The following is an 18,305-nucleotide window of genomic DNA, read 5'->3' as shown; positions in this document are numbered from 1 at the left end:
AAATTAGCCGGGCATGGTGGCAGGCACCAGTAATCACAGCTACTCGGGAATGGCAGAATCGCTTGAACCCGGGAGGCAGAGGTTGCAGTGAGCCAAGACTATGCCACTGCACTCCAGCCTGGGCGACAGAGCAAGACTCCGTCTCAAACCAAAAAAAAAAAAGGAGATGGAGTCTTGCTCTATTGCCCAGCCTGGAGTGCAGTGGCATGATCTTGGCTCACTGCAACCTCTGCCTCCCGGGTTCAAGTGATTCTCCTGCCTCAGCCTCCTGAGTAGCTGGAACTACAGGTGCCTGCCACCACGCTCGGCTAAGTTTTGTATTTTTTAGTAGAGAAGGGGTTTCAGGGGTTTCACCATATTGGTGAGGCTGGTCTCAAACTCCTGACCTTGTGATTTGCCCAACTCGGCCTCCCAGAGTGCTGAGATTACAGGTGTGAGCCACCATGCCTGGTGGCAAGACTCCATCTCAATTAAAAAAATAATAATAAAAAACAAATTGAGACCTGGCTCAGATACTTTTTAGTTTTTGCCCCACAGGCAGGTTCTGGGTGTAAGGATAGGACAAGGCAGTGAAATCAAACCTGTGGGACTCTCTGAGATGATGGGGGTGGTGGATACACTGTGTATGCATTTGTCAGACCTCATTGAACTTAAGAGCCTGTGCTTTCTACTGCATGTAAGTTACACTGCAAAATAAGAAGTCCAGGCCAGGCGCTGTGGCTCATGCCAGTAATCCCAACACTTTGGGAGGCCAAGGCAGGTGGATCACCTGAGGTTAGGAGTTTGAGACCAGCTTGGCCAACATGGTGAAACCCCATCTCTACTAAAAATACAAAAATTAGGCAGGCATGATGGTGTGCCCCTGTAATCCCAGCTCAGGAGGCTGAGGCAGGAGAATCACTTGAACGTAGGAGGTAGAGGTTGCAGTGAGCTGAGATTGTGCCACTGTACTCCAGCCTGGTGACAGAGAGAGACTCTGTCTCAGGAAAAAAAAAAAAAAAAAAGCCAAACACTCAAGCTCAGTGGGATTGCCTGGGCCAGAAAAGGATGGTCAGTGGGCCATCTCCTCATCGGGGACCAGAAGTGCCACAGCCCCAGGGTCCTCCTTTGAAGAGGCCAGGGTGAGGCTGTCTTCTCTCCCCTTCCATCCCCATCCTCCCCCAAGGTCCCTTTGAATAAGCAGGCAATAGAATAGAAATGTGTTTGTTGGGCCAACAAGCTGAGCACAGCAGTCCCTCACCTCTTGTCATGTTCCCTCCCAGATGGAAATTCTGCAGAACTGCTGCTGCCTGGGGACCTCCTGAGACTTGGCAGCCTGTGTCTGGGAGGGCTCTGGCCCAGGAGACCCTTGCTGGCCTCTTCCCAATCCCTCCTCTAGCCCTATACCCCTTTCACCCCAAATTCCCCTCTCCTGAGCCCTGGGCCAGAGAGGCCAACCTCATCTCTCCCTCTGACCCCTTACACAAGCCACCCAAGGAAGAACCACCACCCCTATCAGGCCCTTCCAGGCCAGGTGTTGCATAGAATCATCAAATCACAGGCTGGCAGAGCTGCCAGAGCCATCAGGGGCTCTCCAGGTCCTCCCAACTCAGTGTAGGTCTGGACCAGCAGTGCCGGCATCTCACCTCTCCCAGGAGTGTGTTGGATATGCAGAATCTCAGGTTGCACCTGAGACCGACCGAGTCTGAATCTGCATTGTAACAAGATCCTCAGGTAACTTGTATGCACAGGAAAGTATGAAAAGCACTGCTCTGGTCTAGTCTATCACTGTGCCCCTGCCCCCAACACCTGCAATTGAATAGAAGTGGACACTGAAGCCTCAAGAGTATCAGAGGCTTGTTCAGGACACACAGTGAGTGGATGGCAGAGCTGGGATGTATCCACAGCACCAGGTGGACCAGCTCCACCACACCCACCTCTTTTCACCCCACTACCTCTCCAAAGCAGATACCCACAAACCTGCAGTCCAGTGCTGGGGAGACGAAAACACAGCCTGGGGACACCCAGTGAGGGGCAAGGGCTAAATCCTTTCACAGGGGTCTTCTCTGTCACACCCCATCAAAGTCCCCCACCCCCCATTCTGCTCTTACCATGCCAAGCTGTGACCACCAGCAGGAGCAGCAGAACTCCCGGGCCCATGGCCTCAGTGGGGAAGCGGCAGGCAGGTGCAGGGCTGTAAGGCGCCCAGGGCACAGAGCTTCCAGGTACTAGCTCCGCAGGGATCGGGACACCGGACACACGTTCCTCTCCTCTGCACTGGCTGTTTGTCTTGTTTTCCTCTTCCTCCTCCTTGGGCTGATCCTCTTCTTCCCCTTTTAGCTGGGCAAGGCAACCACAGAGTTTGGAAATCTTGGGTCTTTAAGAAGAAAACAAAGCCTTGACCCCAAGAGGGAGGGGTCGCAGTCGGGCAGGGCCAGCCTGAGCCCAGGGGGACCTAAGTTGGGGCCCTTCTAAAGCCATCTGCAAGGGGTCCTGGAAGAAGAGACATATCCAAGAACAGCCCGACAGTTAGTCCACAAATGAGGGTCTTCAGAGTGATCAGGCGGCTCTGGCAGAGCCCAAAGAGAAGTCAGGTTGTGTGATATTCTGACATATACATTTTTTCTTTACCCCCATTTCCTGGCTTACAACTCCTGAAATCCTTGGAATCTCCAAAGTAATACATATCTTTGAAAAATTTATTATTATTTTAGAGACGGAGTTTCACTCTGTTGCCCAGGCTGGAGCTCTGTGGCTCCATCATAGCTCACTGCAGGCTCAAACTCCTGGGCTCAAGCCTTCGAGCTGTGAAATCTGACAATACCTCTAGGTAAATACAGTGATTGAATTGAATTGGAGGGCACTAGATTCGTGTCTGCTGCAGAATCTGAACAATGGGTTGATTGCTTGGTCTGTGGGGAAACATGCCCATCCCCTACATCTGGTGTCAGAAGTATTTTGTGTTGTGAGACAATAGGAGAAATAGAATTTGTTTTCCTCCTATATACAGGTTGGTCTGGGAGAGCCTGATAATACTGGCAATAAACTTCCTTTTACGGGACACTTACTAGCCAATCCCTTTACATTCACTGTCTCCTTTAGTACTGCAAAACTTTATGTAGGTAAGTACTATTGTCATTCTCATTTCACAGATGGAAAAACTAAAGCTCAGAGAGATCAAACGCCTGAAGCTTGACCACGGTCAAACAGCTACCAAATGGTGGAGACAGGATTTGGATCCCAGCAGTCTGCTTATAAAACTATCTTTCATGGTTTACTTACATTGTTTATTTATTTTTTTACAAAGAATCTAATGTTTCTGCAGAATTCTTAAAATATATAGCATTCCTTTCCTCCCCCTTTTCCCGGAGGCAATTGCTTTTACCTCTTCTAGTTGATTTGCTTAGTGTTTTACTTCTTATCTCTAAAGAACATGGTCATTTCTTCTTCTTCTTTTTTTTTTTTTTTTGGAGACAGGGTTTGGTTCTGTCATCCAGTCTGGAGTGCAGTGGTGTGATCTCAGCTCACTGCAACCTCCACCTCCCAGGCTCAAGCCATGCTCCTACCTCAGCCTTCTGAGTAGCTGGGACTACAGGGGCATGTGTCACCATGCCTGGCAAATTTCTATATTTTTGGTAGAGATGGGGTTTCACCATGTTGTCCAGGCTGATCTCAAACCCCTGAGCGCAAGTGATTCACATACCTTGGCCTCCCAAAGTACTGAGATTATAGGCATGAACCACTGTACCCAGCCTAAAGTTACTTCTTGAAATTGAAAAATCTTGATATAACATTGATCCAGGAAAATGATCATTCCCACGTACTCGGGTGTTTGTGTGGTGTGTATGCGTGTGTTTGTATGTGTATTTATGGTGTATATATGCACTTTCTTTTTCAGAAGAGTGTTTTGAACCTTTAGCAATCATGAATATCAAAGCTGACTCAAGAAGAAAAAGAAAATCCAAATAAACCTGTAACAAGAAAAGAGATTTAATCAGTAACCAAAAACCTCCCAACAAAGCAAAGCCCAGGACCAGATGGCTTTACTGGCGAATTCTCCCAAACATTTAAAGAAGAATTAATACCAATCCTTTTCAACTCATTCTATGAAGCCAGCATTTTCCTGATACCAAAGCTAGACCAAAACATTGCCAGAAAAGATAACTATAGACCAATATAAATGCATGAATATAGATGCAAAAAATTTTTAAAAAGTACTAGCAAATCAAATTTTTTTTTTTTTTTCTTTTTTGATACAGGGTCTGACTGTTGCCCAGGCTGGAGTGCAGTGGAGCAATCTCGGCTCACTGCAACCTCTGATCCCACGTTCAAGTTATTCTCATGTCTCAGCCTCCTGAGTAGCTGGGATTACAGGCATGTACCACCACCATGCCCAGATAATTTTTGAATTTTTAGTAGAGACGGGGTTTCGCCATGCTGGCCAGGCTGGTCTCCAATTCCTGAACTCAAGCAGTCTGCCCACCTTGGTCTCCCAAAGTTTTGGGAATACAGGCATGAGCCACTGCATCCAGCCACTAGCAAACCAAATCTAACAGCATATTAAAATGATTATACACCATGATGAAGTGGGATTTGTCCAAGAAATACAATGGTGGTTTAACACATGAAAATCAGTGTAATACGTCACATTAATAGAATGAAAAAATCCTCCTATGATCATGTCACTTGATGTAACTGTAAAACCCAACATGCTTTCATTAAAAACAAAACAAAACAAAATCCACCCAACAAACTAGAATAAAAGGGAACAGCCTCAATATGATTAAGGGCACATGTGAAAAAGCACAACAAGCTCAACGGTGAAAGATTGAGAGCTGGTCCCTTTAGATCAGGAACAAGACAAAAGATGCCTGCTCTCACCACTTCTGTTCAACATAGTACTGGAAGTCCTAGCCAGAGCAATCAGGAAGAAAAGAAACAGAAGCCATCCAAATTGAAAAAGAAGAAGTAAAACTATCTCTGTTCACAGATGACATGATCCTATATATAGAGAAATCCTAAAAGATCTACAAAAAAAACAACTATTAGAGCTAATATACAAATTCAGCAAAGCTGCAGGATACAAGATCAACATACATAACTCTGTGGTACTGGCAATACTCCAATAAGGAAATTAAGAAAACAACTTAATTTACAGTAATATCTAAAATAATAAAATAGGGGCTGGGTGCGGTGGCTCAAGCCTGTAATCCCAGCACTTTGGGAGGCCGAAACGGGTGGATCACGAGGTCAGGAGATCGAGACCATCCTGGCTAACACAGTGAAACCCCGTCTCTACTAAAAAATACAAAAAACTAGCCGGGCGAGGTGGCGGGCGCCTGTAGTCCCAGCTACTCAGGAGGCTGAGGCAGGAGAATGGCATGAACCCGGGAGGCGGAGCTTGCAGTGAGTTGAGATTGGGCCACTGCACTCCAGCCTGGGCCACAGAGCGAGACTCCATCTCAAAAAAAATAAATAAATAAAATAAAATAAAATAATAAAATATTTTGGAATAAACTTAACTAAGGAGTTGCATGACTTTTACAATGAAAACTAGGAAACACTGTTGAAAGAAATTTAGAAGACCTTAATAAATGAAAAAACCACCTTGTTTTCCTAAGTTGGAGGATTTAATAAGATGGCGGTACTCTCAAAGTGATTTATAGGTTCAGTATATTCCCTGTCAAAATACCAACAGCCTTTTTCTGCAGAAATGGAAAAACTGATTCTCAAATTCATATGGAACTTCAAGGGACAGTGAATATGCAAAACAATCTTGAGAAAGGAGAACATGGAGGAGTCACACTTCTCAATTTCAAAGCTTACTATAAAGCTACAGAAATCAAAATAGTGTGGTATCAGCATAAGAATAGCTATATGGATCAATAGAATAAAATTGAGAGTCAGGAAGTAAACTCTTACATTCGTGGACAACTGATATTCAACAAGGGTGACAAGACCATCCAATGGAGAATGACCAGTTTTTTCAACATAGGTGCTAAAAGAACTAGAGTCACATGCGGAAGAATGAAGTTGAATCCTTATTTTACATCACATATAAAAGTTAACTCAAAATGAATTAAAGACCTAAATATAAAAGCTAAAATTATTAAACCCATAAAAGAAACCATAGAGGTAATATTCATGACCTTGGAATTGGAAATGATTTGTCAGATATGTTTCTAAAAACACAAGCAACCAAAGAAAAATAAATTGGACATAATCAAAATTAAACATTTTTGTGCATCAAAGGATACTGTCAAGAGAATAAAAAGATAACACACAGAATGAATATTTATATCCAGAAAAAATAAATATATCCAGAATATATATAGAATGAAAGTTGTAGTGTTTCCTCAGCAAAAATCACTCTTGGTGCATAGTTCTATGAGTTTTGACAAATATATGTAACGATGTAACCACCACCTTAGTCAAGATACAGAACAACTCCATCACTAGAAAATGTTTCTCATGTTGCTTTGTAGTAAAGCCCTTCCCCAACCCCTCACACCAAACGACCGCTGATCTGTTCTCTATCCCTACATTTTTGCCTTTTCCATAATGTCTTTGTGCTTTAGAGGATAATGTCATTTTTATAAATGGAATCATACAGTGTGTAACTAAAGAATGTATGTAGAATCACGCAATATGTAGCTAAAGCCACTCTATTGTCCCTCACAATATTTATGGAAAAATAAATTTTAAAAAAGAATGAAAGCTGTAGTGTTTCCTACAACTCAACAAAAAGACAAACAATTAAATTTAAAAATAGGTAAATTCAAATATTGCATGTCCTCACTTGTAAGTGGGAGCTAAACAAAGGGTCCTCATGGATATAAAGATGGAGAGAATAGACTTCAAAGGTGGAAGGACAGAAGGAAAGGGGAGAGGACAGAAAGGAAGTGAAAAATTACCTATTGGGTATAATGTTCAGTATTTGGGTATCGGGTACACTGGAAGCCAAATCCCCACCATTATGCAATGAACCCATGTAATAAACATGCACGTATACTCCCGAATCTAAAATAATTTTTTTGAAAAACAGGCAAAAAATTGGATAGATATTTCTCCAGAGCACATGAAAAAATATTCAATATCATTAGTCATTAGGGAAGTGCAAATCAGACCCACCTTGAGATACCACTTCATATCTACTAGGTTCGTAATAAAAAAAAAATCGGATAACAAGTATTGGTGAGGATGTGGAGAAATTGGAACCTTTGTACAGTGTTGGTGAAAATGAAAACTGGTGCAGCTGCTATGGTAATCAGTTTGACAATTCCTCAAAAAGTTAAACATATAATTGTCATATGATCCAGAAATAGCACTTCTAGGTAAAACCAAAAGAATGGAAAACAGGGACTCAAACAAATGCAAATATTCAACACAGCATAATTTACAGTAGCCAAAAGGTGGAAAGAGTTGACAGCTAAACAAAATGTGGTATGTCCATACAATTGAATATTATTCAGCTATAAAGGGAATGAAATATTGATACCTGCTACGATGTGGACTAACCTTGAAAACACTGTGTTAAGTCAATGAAGCCAGTCGCAAAATGTCATACGACTCCATCTATTTGAAAAATCCAGAACAGGTAAACCCGTAGAGGCAGACGATTGATGAATGGTTACCAGGGGATGTAGGAAGGGAGAATGGGGAGTGACTGCTTGTGAGAAGGAAGTTTTCTTTTGGGGTGATGAAATGTCTTGGAACAAGATAGAGGTGATGGCTTCCCAGCATTGTATTTGTCCTAAATGCCATTGTACACCTTAAAATGGTTAATGTTTAATTTTATGTTATTTGAATTTTATATCAAAAAAAAGAGAAGGGATAAAGATTATCTTAGACCAACAAAAACCAAGAGAATTCATTGCCAGAAGACCAACACTACAAAAAAAAAAAATCCTAAGGGAAGTTCTTTAGGTAAAGGAGTATGATACCAGCTAGCAAGTTGGATATACATTAAAAAATAAAAAGTGCTGGAAATGGAATAAAAGTAAGCATAAAAAATATGGTTGCCTTTTAAATGCTTGAAAAGATAACTTTTTAAAACAGGCGTTGAAAATTTTTTTCCTGTCAAGGACCAAATAGTAAATATTTTAGGTTTTGTGGCCATATGGTCTTTGGGGCAACTGCTTAATTCTGCCATTGCAGTGCAAAAACAGCCATAGCCAATACATAAACTATTAAGTGTGCTATATTTACAAAAACAGGAGGCAGGCTACACTTGGTCCACAGGCTATAGTTTGCCAATCTCTGATTTAAAGCAAAAGTAGTAGCAACGCATTGGATATTTATAGCAGATTAAAAGTGAAATATATTGTTGTCATACGTTTCACTTTTACATATGCATTTATAGCAATCTCCACAGGGGAAACATTCCAGTAACCTTGGTGTATGCCTGAAACTGCAGATAGTACTAAACCCTGTATATGCTATGTTTTTTCCTATACCTACTGTATTAGACGGTTCTCTTACTGCTAATAAGGACATACCCTAGACTGGGTAATTTCTAAAGGAAAGGAGGTTTAATTGACTCACAGTTCAGCATGGCTGAGGAGGCCTCAGAATCATAGCGGAAGGCAAAGGAGGAGCAGAGTTGCATCTTACTTGGTGGCAGGCAAAACAGTATGGGCAAGGGAACTCCCATTTATAAAACCATCAGATCTCGTGAGACTTAATTACTACCACGAGAACAGTATGGGGAAAACTGCCCCCATGATTCAATTGTCTCCACCTGGCCCCACCCTTGACATGTGGGGATTATTACAATTTAAGGTGAGAATTGGGTGGGGACACAGCCAAACCATATCACCTACATACCTATGATAAAGTTTATCAATTAGGCAAAGTAAGAGATTAACAATAATAACTAATAATACAATAAGACAATCATAACACTTTACTGTGATGAAAGCCATGTGAATGTAGTCTCTCTCTCAAAGTACCTTCATATTTTTGGACATGGATTGATCACAAGTAACTGAAATTGCCAATAATGGGGAACTACTGCACTATGAAAAACGGGAAGAAAGGGTATGCAGTCTACTCTTGTCAGGTCCTCATGCTATCCTTATTTTTCTTGTTTGTTTTTTGGATGGAGTCTCACTCGGTCACCCAGGCTGGAGTGCAGTGGCGTGATCTCGGCTCACTGCAAACTCCACCTTCCAGGTTCAAGTGATTCTCCCGTACCAGCCTCCCGAGTAGCTGGGATTACAGGCACCTGCCACCGTGTCTGGCTAATTTTTGTATTTTTAGTAGAGACAGGGTTTCACCATGTTGGCCAAGCTGCTCTCAAACCCCTAACTTCAGGTCATCTGCCCGCCTCGGCCTTCCGAAGTGCTGGGATTACAGATGTGAGCCACGGCACCGGCCCTCATGCTGTATTTAAAGTAACGTTTTATCATTTAAAGGTAGACTTTGATTAATTTAAGATATAAGTTGTAAACCTAGGACACTCCCTAAAAATTTTTCTCTCTTTTTAATCACTCAAAAATTTTTGAAGAGGTATAAATTATAAGCCAACAGTGGAAATGAAATGGAGACATAATACTTACTCAATCCAAAGGAAGACAAAGATGGAAAGAAAGAAGACCAGAAAGAATGAATAGAAAACATCTAACAAGATGGTAGAAGGATTTTGAATGTTCTCACCGTAAGAAATGATAAGTGTTTAAGGCGATAGACATGCTAATTACCCTGATGTGATCATTACACAATATATATGTATCAAAACATCATACTGTGCTCCATAAACATGTACAATTATTGAGGCTGGGCGCAGTGGCTCATGCCTGCAATCCCAGCACTTTGGGAGGCCGAGGTGGGCAGATCACCTGAGGTCAGGAGTTTGAGACTAGTCTGACCAACACAGCAAAACCCTATCTCCACTAAAAATACAAAATTAGCTGGGTGTGGTGGCAGGTGCCTGTAATCCCAGCTATTTGGGAGGCTGAGGCAGGAGAATTGCTTAAACCTGGGAGGCAGAGGTTGCAGTGAGCCAAGATCAAGCCATTGCACTCCAGCCTGGGCAACAAGAGTGAAACTCCGTCTCAAAAAAAAAAAAAAAAAAGGACAATTATTATGTGTCAATCAAAAATAAAACTTGAAGAAAGCTGGAGTAGCTGTATAGCTGTATTAATGTCAGATAAAATAGACTTCAGAACAAGAAATATTTCTAGGCATAATGAGGGACATTACATAGTAAAGACAGAATCAATTTTACAAGAAGACATAACAATCCTGGGTGTATATACACCTTAGAACAGAGCTTCAAACTACATGAAACAAAACTGATAGACCCGAAAGGACAGATATAAAAGTCTCTTGTAACACTCCTCTCCCAGTTGTAGGTGGTACAAGTAGGGAGAAAATCAGTAAAGATATAGAAAACCTGAATAAAATAATAAACCATTGACCTAATTGATTTTTATCCACCTAACAACAGCAGAATACACATTCATCTCAAGGGCATATAGAACATTCACCAAGACAGACCATATTCTATCACTTAAAACATATCTTTAAAAGTTTAAATAATTAAGTTATGCAAAGTATTTCTTGCATCACAACAGAATCAAACTTGAAATTATTAACAAAAAGGTATCTAGGAAATTGAAAATATTTGGAAATTGAACAACACACTTATAAACAACCCATGAGTCAAAGAAGAAATCAATGAGAAATTAGAAAATATTTTGAATTGAATAAGAAAACAATGGTCTAAAGCTGCCACCTTAAGAAACTAGAAAAAGAAGAACAAATTAAATCCAAATTGACTATAGGAAGGAAATAAAGACATGAGCAGAAATCAAAATCCACAACAAAAGAGTTAAGGAAAATTAACAAAACCAAAAGCTTTTTCACTGGAAAAAAATTAACAACATTTACCAAGAGAAAAAAAAAGCAAGAAAAACACAAATTGCAAATATCAAGAATGGAAAGTGGACATCAATAGCAACCCTACCTACACTAAAAGAATAATAAGGGAATACTATGAACTACTCTATGCCAACAAATTCACTAAGTTGCATAAAATGGACAAATTCTTTAAACGTACAAACTGCTAAAACTCTCTTAAGAATAATAGATAACATGAACAGTTCTGTATCTATTTTTAAAAACTAAACTTGCAGTTAAAAACCTTCTAACCAAAAACAAACAAAAAAACTCTTCAGGTTCAAGCGGTTTTACTGGCAAATTCTTCCAAACAATTAAGAAATAAATAATACTGACCTGGCCCAGTGGCTCACGCCTGTAATCCCAGCACTCTGGGAGGCCGAGGCGGGCAGATCACATGAGGTCAGAAGTTTGAGACCAGCCTGGCCAACATGGTGAAACCCTGTCTCTACTAAAAATACAAAAATTAGCCAGGCCTGGTGGCAGGTGCCTGTAATCCCAGCTACTTTGGGAGGCTGAAATTGGAGAGTTGCTTGAACCCAGGAGGCAGAGGTTGCAGTGAGCTGAGATCGTGCCATTGCACTCCAGCCTGGGCAACAAGAGCAAGACTCCATTAAAAAAAAAAGAGAGAGAGAGAGAAAGAAAGAAAGAAAGCCAATTCTACAAAAATGCTTTAAGAGCATAGCATAGGAGAGATCACTTTTTAATTCCTTGTATGATACCAGCAGTATCCCAATATCATGACCACACAAAGATATTGCAAGAAAATAAAATTATAGACCAATATCCCTTATGAAAATAGATGCAAAAATTTTGAAGAAAATCTTAGCAAATCAAATCCAAGTATATATAAAAAGGATAATGCATCAGGTCCAAGTGGTATTTATTACAGGAATTAAAGGTTGAAATGTTCAACATTCAAAAATCAAGCAATGTAATTTACCATATCAAGATTTTAAAAATCACTAGGCTTCTTAATAGCTGCAGAAAAATGCTTTGACAAAATTCAATGTTCATTTCTAAAGGGAATTTCCTCAATACGGTAAAGGGCATCTGTAAAAACCCTACCACAAATATTAAACTTAGTGGTGAAAGATTGCATATTTTCCCTCTAAGATGAGAAACAAGGCAAGGATATCTGTTCAGCATTATACTGAACGATTCAACAGTGTACTGGAGATCCTAGACACTGTAGTAACGCAAGAAAAAGAAATAGACCAGGTGTGGTCACTCACAATGTAAGCTCGGCACTTTGGGAGGCCAAGGTAAGAGGATCACCTGAGCCCAGGAGTTTGAGACCAGCCTGGGCAACATAGGCAGACCCTGTCTCTACAAAAAAATTTTAAAATAACCTAGCGTGGTGGTGGACACCTATAGTCCTAGCTACTTGGAAGGCTGATCACTTGAGCTCAGGAGGTCCAGCCTGCAGTGAGCAGGGACTATGCAACTGCACTCTAGCTTGGGTAACAAAGTGACATTCTGTCTCAAAAAAAGAAAGGGAGGGAAGAAAGGAAAGAAGGAAGGAAGGAAGGGAGGAAGGAAGGAAGGAAGGAAGGAAGGGAGGGAGGGAGGGAGGGAGGGAGGGAAAGAGAAGGAAAGAAGGAAAAAAAAGAAAGAAAGAAAGAAAGGAAGGAAGGAAGGAAGGAAAGAAAGAAAGAAAGGAGAAGAAAAGAAAGAGTTCAAAACAAGAAACACAACATAACGGTTTCTATTTGGAGATAAAATGATTGTCTTCATAGAAAATGCACAAAAATTACTAGAACTGTAAGTAAACTTAGCAAGATCACAGAATACAAGGTCAATATCAAAAATCAAATTAAAAGTGAAATTTAGTTTTTACAAATACTATTTACAATAGCACTGAAAAAAACACAAAATACTTAGGTATAAATCTTACTAAATACGTGCAAGATCTGCATACTGTGTACAAAACACTGAGGAAAGAAAATGAATGAGACCTAAATAAATGGTGAGATATACCATGTTTATGGGTTTAAAGATTCAATATTTTTAAGCATGCTGATTCTTCTCCAGGTTAATCTATAGATTCAACAAAGTGCCAATCAAAATCTCTGCAGGAATTTTTGTATAAATTGACAAGCTGATTCTAAGATTTATATGGAAGCATAAAGGAATTAAATTAGCCAAAATAATTTAGGAAAAAAACAAAGTTGAAGCCCTCGTACTACCTAGTTGACAGACTATAAAGCTATAATATAGTACTGGTGAAAGGGTAGACATGTACATCAATGAAACAGCGTAGAGTCTAGAAATAGAACTGCACATATGTGGCCAATTGATTTTTGACAAAGTTGCAAAAGTAATTAAATGAATAAAGAATAGGCGTTCCAAAATGTGGTACTGGAACAACTGGCTATCCACATGCAACGAGAAAAAACAAAAAATCAAACAAACATAGAAAACCTTGATCTATAACTTAAGCCTTATACAAAATTATCTCAAAATGGATCAAAGACCTAAATGCAAAACCATACAACTATTACAAGAAATAGAGAAAATCTTCGTGACCTTGAAGGTTATGGAAAGATTTCTTAAACACAATGCTTAAAAAGATCCATATAATCCATAAAAGAAAAAAAAAAGTTAGGCTGTCTGAGTGCAGGGGTGTTTACAACAAATTGATCACAACCAGTTACAGGTTTCTTTGTTCCTTCTCCACGCCCACTGTTTCACTTGGCTTACCTTAAAAAGTAAATCTATAAATTGGACTTCATCAACATTTAAAACTTCTACTCTTTTAAAGAGATGGTAAAAGACAAACTACAGATCAAGAGAGAATATTTGATATCGCATATCTTATAAAGGACTTTTATCAAGAGTACATAAAGAACTTTCAATACTCAATATGAAAATAAATGATTCAGTAAAAACGAGGAAAACATTGAACAATAATATATATAAGTGATAAGATAATTTGCCGTATAAGAGATGCTCAACATCAATATTTGTTAGGAAAATACAAACTAAAAACCACAATGAAATACCACTACATACTTAATTAAATGGCTAAAACCAAAAATCAGAAAACCTGACAGTTTCAAGTCCTGGTAAGGATGAGAGTACAAACAACATTTTTGTGTGTGTGTGACAGTCTCTCTCTTGTCGCCCAGGCTGTAGTGCAGTGGGATGATCTCGGCTCACTGCAACCTCCACCTCCCAGGTTCAAGCAATTCTCCTGCCTCAGCCTCCCAAGTAGCTGGGATTGAGGCGCCCGCCACCACACCCTGCTAAATTTTGTTTGTATTTTAGGAGACATGGGGTTTTGCCATGTTGGCCAAGCTGGTCTCAAACTCCTGACCTCAGATGATCCACCCGCCTCGGCCTCCCAAACTGCTAGGATTACAGGCATGAGCCACCGTGCCTGGTCACTAACAACTATTAATAGAACTCTCATATACGTATTGCTAGTTGGGATGCAAAAGAGCAGCCACTTTGGAAATCAGTCTGGCAGTATCTTATAGAGTTAAAAAGGAAATCCTTACCATAATTCAGTAAAATGGAAATTGATGTTCCCAAAAAACCCTCTAAGCAAATGTTTCTAGTGGATTTATTTGTAATCAGCTCAAACTGAAATCAACTCAAATGTCCCTTAGCTGTTACATGGATAAACTATGGTATATCCATACAATAGAACGCTAGTCAGCAATTAAATGGAACAAACTTCTGATGTACATGACGATGTGGATGATTCTCAAATTCTTTATGCTAAGTGAAAGAAGCCAGATGCAAAACTTCATACTCTATGATCTTACTCACATGACACTCTTGCAAACACACAGAAAATAGATCATTGGCTGCCCCGGGCTGGAGGTGGAGGGAGGACTTCAAAGGACCGGGGAGGGGCGGGGAATTTTTTTGGTGATGGAAATATAGCTTCATTGTGACAACGATAAACACGACTATATACATTTGTCATTAAGTAGAAGAATTGTAGACTAAAAAGGGTGAGTTTTATTGTGTGTAAATTAAATTTTCATAAAACAAATGGGAAAAAAATGTAAAGGGCCAAGAATAACCAAGACAGTCTTGAAGAAAATGAAAAGAAAAGGGAAGTCTTTCTTTAGTAGATATCAAGAAATATTATAAAGATAGTTAAGACAGTTTGATGTTGGCTAACAGATAGACAAATACACTGGTGGTACAAAATAAAGATCCCAGTATCTGGGCACAGTGGCACGCACCAATGCCAGTTATCCAGGAGGCTGAGGCAGGAGGATCCCTTGAGTCCAGGAGTTTGAGTCCAGCCTGGACAACATAGTGAGAGCCCATCTCTTAAAAAAAAAATTTCTAGCTATGGATCATATGGACACTTGACAGATGATAGAACTGGTGGGGATGGGGGAGGAAAAGACAGTTTTAAATGGACCTAAGATCACTGGCTAACCATATTTTTTAAAGGACTGTTCATTTCCAGCTATACAACATATACAGAAATTAACTCCCTTACCAAGTGTTGGCTAAGATGTGGAGCAACAGGAAAACTCATACACTGCTGGTAAAGGTATAAATTGATACAACCACTTGGGAAAACAGTTTAGCATTATTTACTTAGGTTGACAAAAATGCCTTATCTTACGATCCAACAAGTTCTACTCCCCGGCAGGCATAAGTGCAAAAGAAATGTGTACACAAGTGTATTAAGATACATAGCGGCATTTGTCGTTATAGCCTCAAACTGGAAAAAAAAAAAAAAAGAAATAACCATCAATAATAGAATAGATTAGTAAAAAGTAGTATATATTTAATAGCATAATATAAACCAAATAAACAAGTAAAATACAGCTACACACAATTATATGCATGACTGGTTACATGGTGGCAAATGCCTTCTCCCGTTCTGTGGTTTGTCTTTCCCCTCTTTGTATCCAAAGGAGATTGCGTGAATGGTCCTAATCCTTCATTCCTTTCAGTACCCGATCTCTTTGCCATGTGACTTGGCAGTTGCTCTCAGGAAAAAAAAAAAAAAAAAAAAAAAAAAGGTGATACCTATTTCTCCACCCCTTGAATCTGGGCTTGGTCGTGCAGGAGCTGCTTTGGCCGATAGAATGGGATGGAAGTGAGGGTATTCCAGTTTCAAGCCTAGGCCACAAGAGGCATTGCCTGCTTCTCCTTGCCTGCGGATGCTGCTAACATCACTATGAGAAAGACACGCCTGTGCTGGCATGGCTAAGGTACCCTAGCCAAAGCTAGATTAAAGCAGAGTCCCCAGCTGCCCCAGATGTATGAGAAAACCCTAGCAATCCAGCCAGATCAGCTGAATACTGTAGATGAGTGAGAAATATGTGTTTATTGGTATATGTCACTGCAGCTTTGTAGGGTTGTTTGCTATGCAACAACAGCTAACTGATAGAGTGAACTAGGGGAGGTGGTATGCCTGGGAGCGCTGGATTTTGCCAGGCAGAGGCAGTGAAGAGAAAGAAAGGCATCTGAAGAGAAATGAACAGCAAAGGCAATCAGCAGGTCTACTAATCTGCCACCAGCTGTCATGGGACCCAGGCAGAGAGTGGTGGTGCTGGCAATCCCCTCCCACTCCTTGCTTGCTTTCCTTGCCTATATATATATATATATATATATATATATATGATACGTATATATATATACACGTATATATGTGTGTGTGTGTATATATACACATACACACACATACGCTAGTGATCACTGTAGGATATTCATCCATAAAGAGATATGCAGTCCCCCTAAATGCAAGGTCCCCCAAACCCTTATTCTCCTAATCACAGCCTCTCTCCCTGCCTCAACTGCTTGTAAGAGTATGTGTATACTCTTCCCGGCATTTACCTGCACACAGATGTGCTCATCCATCCGTCCACTCATCCATCCCGTCCCTACTTTATAGTTTTAAAAATAGTATCATATGCTATTTATTGCATTGAGTTTTTTTTTAACCATTCAACACATCTTAGAAATCTTTCCATATTAGTTCATAGAGATTTACCATATTTTTAAAATTGCCTCACTGTATCCCATGGTAAGGATGTACCATAATTTATCTCACCATTCCCCTAACAAGTGGACACTCTAGTTCCTTCTAACTTTTCTCCATTGCAAACAATGCTCAGTGGACATCCTTGCACATGAATCGTTGTGCAAATATGCTATCATTGGAGCAGGATCCATTCATAGAAGTGGGATTGTCAGGTCAAAGGGTAGGTATGTTAAAACATGGAGATATTCTTAAATTGTTCCCCCAAGAAGGCCTTGTGGATGTGCATTCTCACCAACAGTGTGTGAGAAATGCAGCATCACTGTAAACTTGCTGACATGGGATATCACTGATCTTTAAAATTGTTTGCAGTCTGATAGGAAAAAATGTTAATTCATTGAGGTTTCATGTGCATTTTCTATATGAGTGATGAAATAAACATTTTTTTCCATGTGTGTATTGGCTATTGGTATTTCTTCTACAGATATCCTTTGTCCTTTTTTTGTCTTTATGGATTTATTGGACTATTTATTTTTTATTTTTGAGACCGAATCTCGCTCTATCACCCAGGCTGGAGTGCAGTGGCACAATCTTGGCTCACTGCAACCTGTGTCTCCCAGGTTCAAGCGATTCTCCTGCCTCAGCTTCCCATGGAGCTGGGATTATAGGCGCCTGCTACCACGGCCAATTAATTTTTGTGTTTTTAGTAGAAGTGGGGTTTTACCATGTTGGCCAGGCTGGTCTCGAACTCCAGACCTCAAGTGATCTGCGTGCCTCGGCCTCCCAAACTGCTGGGATTATAGGCGTGAGCCACCACACCCAGTTTATTGAACTATTTATTATCTGTATTATGTCTGCTAACCCTGTTATCAGAAATGCTGAAAATATTTTCCATCAGTTTACCACTTCTCTTCTAACTTTCTTTTGCTTTTTGTATTCACACAGAAGTTTTTGCTGTGTGTAGTCAAATCTGTTGTGTTTTCATTTCTGACTTCCGGGTTTCATGTCTCGTTTAGGAAGGCTGAGCCATTTACTGTTTACAAGCCACTTTCATTTCCATTTTCTCATACAGGCCTGGGTCACAGGCGATCAGTGAAGTGCATATCTCTATTGTATAGATAAGAAAAAGGAAGGTCAAGGAGGGTTAGTGACTTAGTTCACACAGCTACTTTGGGGAAGGCTCAGAGCCAGAATCTGAATTTTCTGAGTCGAAGGCCTAGGTAGCTGGGTGCCACTCCCCACTACCTGGATTGTCTGGCCAATACCATTCCCTGTGCCCCTTGGAGCATTTCTGACAGGTCACCTGCATCCACCTGTTGTGGGAAGCAGTTAGCCCATGCTTCCCTATCTGGGTGAGATCTGCCTCCCTGTGACAGCTACCTGTTGCTCTGGACTCTCAGGCAGCTCTGTTCCCTGTCCCTTGACTGGCCTCCAGTGATGTAGACAGCCCTTGTGGTCCCGA

General features: G+C 40.4%; 1 protein-coding gene across 2 annotated transcripts in view; it reads right to left on the bottom strand.

Moving 5' to 3' along the window:
* The window catches only part of CSF1R (colony stimulating factor 1 receptor), a 60,235-nt gene that overhangs the window by 31,654 nt on the left and 10,276 nt on the right, over positions 1-18,305 (bottom strand). Inside the window, exon 2 of one of the 2 annotated variants that reach the window (XM_008014968.3) lies at positions 2,091-2,319. In XM_008014968.3, coding sequence (XP_008013159.3) covers positions 2,091-2,139 — 49 coding nt within the window. In that variant the 5' untranslated portion in view covers positions 2,140-2,319. Of the gene's footprint in view, positions 1-2,090; positions 2,322-18,305 lie in introns of those variants that run through there. The other variant, XM_073010587.1, reaches the window with a different exon arrangement.

This window comes from Chlorocebus sabaeus, chromosome 23 (genome assembly GCF_047675955.1).
Source record: "Chlorocebus sabaeus isolate Y175 chromosome 23, mChlSab1.0.hap1, whole genome shotgun sequence".
NCBI lineage: Eukaryota > Metazoa > Chordata > Mammalia > Primates > Cercopithecidae > Chlorocebus > Chlorocebus sabaeus.
The sequence above is the reverse complement of the archived record's forward strand: the minus strand, read 5'-3'. Positions and strand labels throughout refer to the sequence as shown.